This window comes from Podarcis erhardii (genome assembly GCF_964252035.2).
Source record: "Podarcis erhardii genome assembly, chromosome: 1".
Taxonomy (NCBI): domain Eukaryota; kingdom Metazoa; phylum Chordata; class Lepidosauria; order Squamata; family Lacertidae; genus Podarcis; species Podarcis erhardii.
In genome coordinates this window covers 85,485,866-85,495,741 of record NC_138497.1, presented here as the reverse complement: position 1 = coordinate 85,495,741, position 9,876 = coordinate 85,485,866, and the positions used below count along the sequence as shown (strand labels likewise).

At 40.9% G+C, this 9,876-nt stretch overlaps 1 protein-coding gene across 6 annotated transcripts in view; it reads left to right on the top strand.

The window, feature by feature from the left end:
* Window positions 1–44: 44 nt before the first annotated feature.
* Window positions 45–9,876, top strand: part of ALDH3B1 (aldehyde dehydrogenase 3 family member B1) — a 28,039-nt gene continuing 18,207 nt past the window's right edge. For all 6 annotated transcript variants that reach the window (XM_081838332.1, XM_081838329.1, XM_081838331.1 and 3 more), the window contains exon 1: window positions 45–164. In XM_081838332.1, the coding sequence (XP_081694458.1) occupies window positions 155–164 (10 nt within the window). In that variant the 5' untranslated portion in view covers window positions 45–154. The remainder of the gene's footprint in view (window positions 165–9,876) is intronic.

Genomic DNA, 9,876 nt, shown 5'->3' with positions numbered 1-9,876 from the left:
AAACAAAGAAGCAAAAATGCGCTGAGTCAAAGATAGTTCCAGAGAAACAAATAAGGTGCTGAGGCTTCCTCTCATCAGTAGCACCCAGGGCCAGCCAGACATAAAGCAGCAGGAAGACAGGCTGAGGATTGAAGCAACAACAGCAGCAGCAGCCATGGAAAGAGGTACTACTATGAATGTTGGTTGGATGAGATCCAGATTTGTCCCTCTAGGGGGTGCTAGTTCCATCTCATCTTCAAGGAATTGGATAGCTGAGAGGACAAGGATAACAGCATGTTCTGCTTGCATGTTCAGATCTGCACATCCCTAGTGTTGTCAATGGCTGAGGGCATGTTGTGTACGGAAATGAGTTAGCAAAAACTACAGATAGAATATTGGTGCTCTTGCATCAGATCTGAGAAATGCAGGATGCAGTCCTGGTTCTAGACACTGCAAGGCCCCGAATGTTGCTATATCTCAGCTTCTGGTTTCCATCTGTAAAATGGGAATAAGAAGCTTCCTTCATAGGATCATTGTGAAAAGAAGCTTCGCAAGGAAATGTTGATGTGTGGCCTGAGCCTTTGGCTGGACTGTATAGCTAAGGAAGCGTTGAGGATGTTTGGCCAGCAGGACATTTGACAATGACAGCTATTTTAGCAACAGTTTTTACAGAGCCTTATAGGCAGTCTGAAGGGTCTTTTCAGTGGTGGCTCCCAGCTTGTAGAATGTGCTCTCCAGGGATCTGGCACCATCTTTATCCAGCTTTAGGCACCAAGCAAAGCCTTTTCTTTATTCCTGGCCTTTGGGCCCTTAATTTGAATAATAGCACTGTGGTGTCTTTTAGTGGGGCAGGGCACGTAGTCCTGCCTTTTTGTTTTGCTGTGTTTTTAGGCTTTTTTATATGTATTGCTTGAATTGTAGGTTTTTATTGTTGCTTTGAATTGGTTTTAATGTCAGTCCCCTTAAATTACTTTGCAAGAAGATAAACTGGCAAATATTAACATTAAAAATAATAAAGTGTCTGGCCTGTATTAGGATCGAGGCAAGTGGCAACCTACTCTATCAGAGGTCATGGTAGTTCACAGCATTGAGCGCACTCGTCAAACCCTCTAGCTATGCAGGGGCTTCTGGGCAACCTATCACTAATAATGGCTTTTGTTCTTATGCTATGGAAGTTACTTAAACAAAGGAAAATTCAGAAATCTACTGAGCAACAGCGACTTCGAGTCACATGATGGTATTAGCTTCTCCCTCAGAAGACATCACTAGGATTCCTTTATCCAAGAACTTTGTCTGTGAAACATTTGGGGCTCCTGGGATGAATCCTGCCTGAGCCCCAAGAGGGATGAATGCTGTTACCGTATTCTCTGTCTAGGCAGAAAAAAGACAAATCTAGAACCAGACCAAAAGTCCATTGTTGGCAACATCCAGGAAAGCTTCCATTGTGAGCAAGAACAGCAATTTCTGGGGTGAGGGAACTAGCAATTATCTGTCTCCTGCTCCCCGTATTTACCAGGGAAATGGTATAATCAAAATTATAGGCAAGATTCGATGAAACAGTTGCGCTAGCGAGAACCAGCACAACAAGCGCCACTAGTACAGTGGGATTTTCTCCTCTCTCCTTCCCCATATCAGATCTGGGGGGTCAGGATAATAGTGTGAAAGGGGGGAGGAGAGGGGAGATTCCTCCATCAGGGAAGCAGAGATGCTTGCAGTGACTGAGCAATTTCCTGTTGTTTTGATTCCACCCAATAGTATTTCCCTGCAAAGGATATTACAGCGGTATCTCAGGTTACATACGCTTCAGGTTACAGACTCCGCTAACCCAGAAATAGTGCTTCAGGTTAAGAACTTTGCTTCAGGATGAGAACAGAAATCGTGCTCCGGTGGCGCAGCGGCAGCAGGAGGCCCCATTAGCTAAAGTGGTACTTCAAGTTAAGAACAGTTTCAGGTTAAGTACGGACCTCCGGAATGAATTAAGTACTTAACCCGAGGTACCACTGTACAGTACAGTTTTATAGAAGTTTTTCAGTATTTAATCTACTTACTAAAAACAGAGAGAGTGTGTGAAAGCATACAGCAAAGGCAGAGAACTTGTTGCCCTCCAGGTGTTGTTGGACTCCAACTCCCATTAACCCCAGTGAGCACTGCCAGTGGTGAAGGATGATGGGCACTGTAGTTCAACAACATGTTGAAGGGGGCATAAGTCTCTCCTTCCTGCTGTAATAGGTTCAATGGAATCTGTATACTAGGGAGGACACCTGGAGTCCCATTGGCCAAATCTGGCCTCCTGGGTGGTGTTATGTGGCCTCCTTCCCCAGAGGGAAAGGGGTGTGAAGGAGCATTGTGTGTGGCAAGAGGATGTGGCAACCTGCCACATTTAGGAGGGGAGGTTGGACTTTGGCCTTCCCCTCTCTTGCCTGAAGTGGTCTTAAATTGACAAAAAAAATTGCTGACTAGCTCGCTGTTTACATGGGAACAGGATTATTGCATTGCAGGTGGTTGGACTAGGTGACCCTCAGGGTCCCTTCCAACTATTCAGTTCTACGGTTCTGTAAGTTAAATGGATGCCCAGACAGCTCCCTGTTTCTAAAACAGTCTGGTTTGAAGGCAATAGAAAAACATACAATCAGAATACAATACAATTATATTATCTGTTTTATTAATCTCTATAACTAAAATGCAGGGTGTAGTTACATATAAACAGATAACCAAATGGTAGCAACAGAGTTCAACAAGTCCAACGAACCACATAAAGTATTTTCGTTTTCAGCAAAGGCAAAGGTGGAAGGCAGCTAATTTGAGCTAATTCATGGACGATTTGAGATCTGATGTAAATAGTAAAGACACTGAAGGCTATCACGTGACATTTTGCCCTTGCCATGGTTCCCCAACTACATGTGTATCTGACATTTTCTTTCAGAGATGCTGAATTTCTGGGAGGAATTCAATATCACATTTTCCCAGTTGTTCTGTCAGCTTGCCAGGTGGAACAATCTCCCATCTTCTTCACCATGTGCTGCTTTATGGGTTCCCTTGACCCCCAAGCCAAATTTGTGGGGGGCACATGAGGGGAGACAGTGGGGAAGCCCCATTGTACTAGTGGAAGCTCTTGCAGTCCTCTGTTTCCTTTTAAAATACTTTAAAAATGGATTAAGTCTGTGCTTGCATGTATTTTAAAAGGGTAATGGCAATGGTAACAGTTTCCATACATGCCTATATTACATTTGTTGTGATAAGAACACATTTCTGTACTTACGTATAGTATTGGCAATACTGAGATAACCTTGAAACAATTTCAGACCCACTGACTCCAAAGAAATGTTTAGATTCTGTATTCCTAGCTTCCAGTTAAGCAGCTGGGTTGTTGTTTTTTACCAACTTGGTCAACAACATATGTCAGTAAACTCTTAGGTCATATTATGTAACAGGTCAATTTTATATTGGAGTATGACTAAGCTTTAAAAATGGTTTCTGAAACTGACCATTACAAAAAATACTGCATTGTCCAGTAAATTTAATTTGATTGGGGTTTGTTTTTGTTTATAGTAAAATAGCAATATGTAACACTTCTCCCCAATTTAAATAAATGTTTATATAGATAGCCAGATGTGAAGTGCTCAGTAGCCATACAGTTTCATTTCTACTAGTTTATTTAAAAAAAAACCAACACCTTGAGTTTAACATATGAATTTATTGTTTTGTACAATCACAATTTGAAGACATAACTAGAACAGTACTAAAAATGTGACATAGGAACTGATATGAACAGAATTAAAACAGAAACTATGAATGCCTTAAATTGGGGTGTCAGTTTTTACCAGGGTGGCAAGAACTGCTCAGGTAAATACAATGCCAGCTTGGGGGATCACACTGCTCTATGAACCAAGGAACAAGCTTTATTTGCCAGGGCCCCACTGAGGCTGCAGACAACACCCACAAGATCATTAGGCAGCTTGGTGTGAAAAAAAGAATACTATTTTATCTCCTAAATGGAACAAAACAGCGCAGTAATCTAGCATTGTACAGGAGAAAACCTGGTGAGTCACTTCTGACAAGGCATAAGGAGGTAATCTGAGTAAAGACATTTACATAAGGAAAGGTATGGTGATGCTTCCGAAAAATGACATTTTGGTTCATTTAACTATCTCTGCACCACTATGTGTGCTATTTATTCTACTTTGCAATGGGTTTGTATGGCCAGCCTGTTTTGACATGTAGGCTGTATAAACCAGAATGCCCTTGATTTTCAGAGGAAACTTCACTTGTTGTCATTTTATTTACCGTACTTAAGTTTTTCCAAACCATCTTTCGCACTGAACCTTCCTTACATAAACAAAAACCACCAAAATTGATTGGCATACATAAAGAAAAAAGAAAACACACACGCTCCCTAACATTTAATAGGGCTGAGCCAAAACAAGTTGTAATTAATCATAAATGCTATGAGCCAGAGGAAATTTGGAGCACGGTAAATTATTCCCGCCCTTTGATACCCTATATTATTTGCATCTAGAAAATCAGATAACATGCAAACCGACAATCTTGATAGATTATCTTTTTTATATATATAAAATATTTATTGAGGTTTTACAAAAGAAACACATAGATACATACAACAAAGAAACAGAAAACAAACATAGCCCCCCAAAAATACAAAAAGATACACAGAAGAAAAAATACATAAAAAAGATAATAAAAAACACAAAAAAAGAAAAAATCCAATTTTTAGCTTCATACTTATTTAACCCTCTTTCTTGACTTCCTCACATCTCCCTTTTTTGTGTTCCCCTTTACCCAATCAGATTCAGCAAATCCTTACCCTCTTTCAAATCTCATTGATAATTATATAGTTCAACCTATTATGTCACCGATCTTTCTTCTCTTTTTAATTCGGTTCTTGCCTATTCCTTATAACTTAATCACTTATACCATATTGTTTAAGTTTGACATAATATATCTCTAGTCTTTCACCCATTTTTTTAAATTCATTTTTGCATACTCCAATCTTGATAGATTATCAGACATGCATCAGCACAAACTCAGCCACATCACGGCTTTTTTTAAAAAAAAAAACACAGACAACCAGATCCACTTCTAGGGGAAAAAATGGGCAGTTCGAAAACTCAAGCCATGCAAAAGATATGTTAGATGATGTAAAAAGTGACAGATAACAACATGAAAAGGGGTTTCATCCAATGCTAGTTATATTCAGAGGAGACCAATTGAAGTTAATTCAGATGTCTTAGGTTCATTCATGTCCATCTGCCCTGAGCAGAATTTAGTTGGGAAGAACTCAAATAAATTAAGTAGATTAGGCTCCCCTATAATTCCAGACTCTGATCAAGCAGACCCATTTCTTCCTCTGCCACTCCCCACTACTCTGCACAGAGTGTTCACAAATGTTTCTAAAAGGAAGGAATAATTCTAAAACACGAAGACCCAATTCCTGACAAGTCATATGAAGTTATCAGTGATTCCATAAATATCCCTGACGACATTCTTAGCAGTTGCATGAAACATTTGTGCCTGAAGGTATCATCACAGCACAAAATCATTGAATTTTAGCTTCAAAAACAGATAAATCCTCTATCTAAGTTACAGATAGATGATCTGTTAATTTGAGTTTTCTGAGTTTCTCATCTTAAATTCAGTTCCCCATATTTCCGCAGCAATTTGTCATTTTAAAATATCATGAAAATTTGTCAGCATTTTAGTATCAGTTTCTTTTCTATACACATTAATTAATTAAATTTATTTTTATTAATTAATAATTAAATTTATTAGTTACTTGTTTTGCCACACCAACTCAAAGTGACTTACAATATTTTAAGCAAAAAACCACATACATTGAAACCAGCATTAAAAAACTGTAAGCAGTTTTAAATAATATACACATTTTTGCAAGCAATTTCCCAATATATAATGCAATTTTGTTTGTTCTTTTCATTAATATATTCATTTTTATGCATACTTTGCCCTAATATATGATTTTTTTGTAAAATAAACAACTTTGGTTAGAAAATTGTACCACCAAATTCAGATAACTGCGAATTCCAAAGGATACCTGGTGTTGCGGTTTGCACATTTTTTCAGAAATTTGGTTAGTTCACCTTTAAATGTGGACTGAATCAGATTTCTTCTCCATGCCGCATCTAGATGCAGGACTGCAATGAGAGTCAGACACACACAAACTTCAAAGAGCTACTTGGGAAGAATGAGTGCTTAGCCAGCGGTAGGCAACCTATGGCTTGGGGGCCGGATGTGGCCCAATTACCTTCTCAATCTGGCCTGCAGACGGTCCGGGAATCAGCGTGTTTTTACATGAGTAGAATGTGTCCTTATATTTAAAATGAATCTCCGGGTTATTTGTGGGGCCTGCCTGGTGTTTTTACATGAGTAGAACGTGTGCTTTTATTTAAAATGCATCTCTGGGTTATTTGCGGGGCATAGGAATTCGTTCATTCCCCCCCAAAAAATATAGTCCGGCTCACCACATGGTCTGAGGGACGGTGGACCGGTCCATGGCTGAAAAAGGTTGCTGACCCCTGGCTTAGCCAAAAGCCACCTGTTTCTAAGAACCACTCTCCCCTAAAGCAGTTTCTCTTTAAAAACAAACAACTTTACAATCTAAATCCATTTTTCCTTTACAAACCAACCATCCATTCAACGAAAACTCAGTAGTGAAGAACCACTGCCAGTTAGTACAGACAGTGCTGAGCAAAGGGACCACTGGTCCGACTCAGTACAAGACAGCTTCCCATATGTCCCTAGTGTTTGACTGAATAGATGCCTCTGGTAGGAGAAAAAGAAGAAAGGCAGATTTTGTCTATTCCCTCCCCCCCCTAGTCCCCAGTGCCCTCTGATAATTGGTCTCAGAGGGTTGCGTGACCTTTTTCATTAGCAGAAGAATCTGCAGGATCAAAAGTCCATTTGTGAGCACAAGCTCACTGGATTCCAACAAACAGCAGCAACTGGAATCCACTCATAGGGAACAGCATGCCAGAACAGTATGAGGAGGACACTCAGGGGCTAGCATCAGATGACATGAGAGGAAGCAATGACTATGCTGAAAGGAAGGCTAGGGGATAGCATTGTTGTTGTTGTTTAGTCATAGAATCATAGAATCATAGAGTTGGAAGAGACCACAAGGGCCATCGAGTCCAACCCCCTGCCAAGCAGGTAGTCATTTAGTCGTGCCCGACTCTTCGTGACCCCATGGACCAGAGCACGCCAGGCACCCCTGTCTTCCACTGCCTCCTGCAGCTTGGTCAGACTCATGTTTGTCGCTTCAAGAACACTGTCCAACCATCTCATCCTCTGTTGTCCCCTTCTCCTTGTGCCCTCCATCTTTCCCAACATCAGGGTCTTTTCCAGGGAGTCTTCTCTTCTCATGAGGTGGCCAAAGTATTGGAGCCTCAGCTTCACGATCTGTCCTTCCAGTGAGCACCCAGGGCTGATTTCCTTAAGAATGGATGCGTTTGATCTTCTTGCAGTCCATGGGACTCTCAAGAGTCTCCTCCAGCACCATAATTCAAAAGCATCAATTCTTCGCCGATCAGCCTTCTTTATGGTCCAGCTCTCACTTCCATACATTACTACTGGGAAAACCATGGCTTTAACTATACGGACCTTTGTTGGCAAGGTGACGTCTCTGCTTTTTAAGATGCTGTCTAGGTTTGCATCGCCTTTCTCCCAAGGAGCAGACATCTTTTAATTTCGTGGCTGCTGTCACCATCTGCAGTGATCATGGAGCCCAAGAAAGTAAAATCTCTCACTGCCTCCAATTCTTACCCTTCTATTTGCCAGGAGGTGATGGGACCAGTGGCCATGATCTTCGTTTTTTTGATGTTGAGCTTCAGACCATATTTTGCGCTCTCCTCTTTCACCCTCATTAAAAGGTTCTTTAATTCCTCCTCACTTTCCGCCATCAAGGTTGTGTCATCTGCATATCTGAGGTTGTTGATATTTCTTCCGGTGATCTTAATTCCAGCTTGGGATTCATCCAGCCCAGCCTTTCACATGATGAATTCTGCATATAAGTTAAATAAGCCGGGAGACAATATATAGCCTTGCCGTATATAGCATTAATTCCAGGCATATTCATTGCCTTCTGACTCTTGCTTTGTTGGATCAGATTAAGGTCAACCTGCTCCAGTACCCTGCTTCCAATAGCAGCTAACCAAACACCTATGGAAGCTCACACAGAAGGAGCATGAAGGTGATGTCATTGTCTGTTTAGAACCAGGTTGTCTCCAGCCACTGGTACAGAGCAGAAGCTACACCATCTTTGAACATGAAGGCTCCATTTAGTGAACCTAACTATCAACCATTGACAGGACTTGACCTCCATGAATTTGTTTTGTCCTGTTTTTCTGAAGTTGCTTTTTGAAGCCATCCAAGCTAAGCCAACATGATGTTTTGTGGCAATGAATTATGCAAGTTAATTATGCTTCTTACCATCTGTTTTGTAGCACTTCCTTCCATGTGTTTTAAACACCAGGTGATTACTTGCTTTCATGTGTGAATCAGCCAGTTCATGTATTTAGTTGAATTATTGATTGAACATACATATTGGAGCCTTATATTTCTTTCTCTTTGTATTGGTATACAAAGAGTATGTCTGCAGATTAAGGTGCAACCAAGAGGCATTTTTACTGAAGTAAATAATGATAAATATATGAATCAGTTCAAAAAAAACTTGAAAAGGAGGCTGGGCAGGTTAGATGCGAAACCTGTTAAGGAGAAAGATTTAATGCAGGGATGGGGAACCTGTGGCCCTCCAGATGTTGTTGAATTCCTGTTTCCATTAGATCCAGACAGCACCATCAGTGGTCAAGGATGCTGGGCACTGTGGTTCAACATCTGAAGGACCACAGGCTCCCTGTCCCTGATTTAAGAAGAGAATTGACAGGGTCACAACATTTGAAGGAAAACATGGTTTTAGCCAATGCATTTACAACCGACTAGAGGAAGATACAGTAGGAAGAAGGCCCACAGCACTGTATCGTGTTTCAGGTTATCAGAAGCAGTGTTTAAAAACAATGAAAAACATTGGTCTAGGGGAGAGACTACCAGAACGATGTGCAAAGTCTTTAGCAGGAGATTCAGAAAGGAAAGAGTAGATCTTGAAAAGGAAGACATGATGTGATTGTTATGACTGCACGTGAGAGATAGGCAAATGGAAGAAAGGAGTCAAGAGATGACCTCAGGCTTGTGATGGTATTGCATGAGAAAAAATGATTTCCCTCCACTACTTTAATGCAGAATGATGAGGCCAATTACACCAATTTGTGGATCATAGAAGTCTCAGATTCTAGGAAGGGACCCAGTCTTTCCTAGTCAGACACTTCCTTCATACTCATGCTTTGTTTCCTCAAGACAAGTTTAGGCAGTTCTGGGGCAGTTCTAGCCAGAAAATCTGAGTCAGCTATTATCCACGTGACACATTATGCGGACAGTGATCTTGTTTTAAACACAGAGTTAGGACACTCATTGCTCACTGCAAGCCCAATAAACAAGCAGATTCCCAAGGGGTTATTAAGGCCCCACCCTTAATAACCCCACCATTCTCTTCTGGAAGGATGCTATCTTCTGGTTTTCAATAAGCGTCCTTCACATATTACTGTTTTTATGTGTAGAAGTAAAAAACAAAAACAATCTGTTTCAGAGACAAGGGTCTCTGAATTCAGAGCTCAAACCCCCACTAAGGGCTCATGGAGTCAGGATCCAAGTCCCAAATCTCCATGCTCCAACTGCAAGCGAGTGGAGGAGATTAACGAATTGTGAGCCAGTTCTAATTAAACCAGGAATTAATTCCAGAACACGCTGATTAACCTAGGATACTGACTCATACAAGGGACTTCATTCTAGGCTGCACACGTTGCATGAACTTCC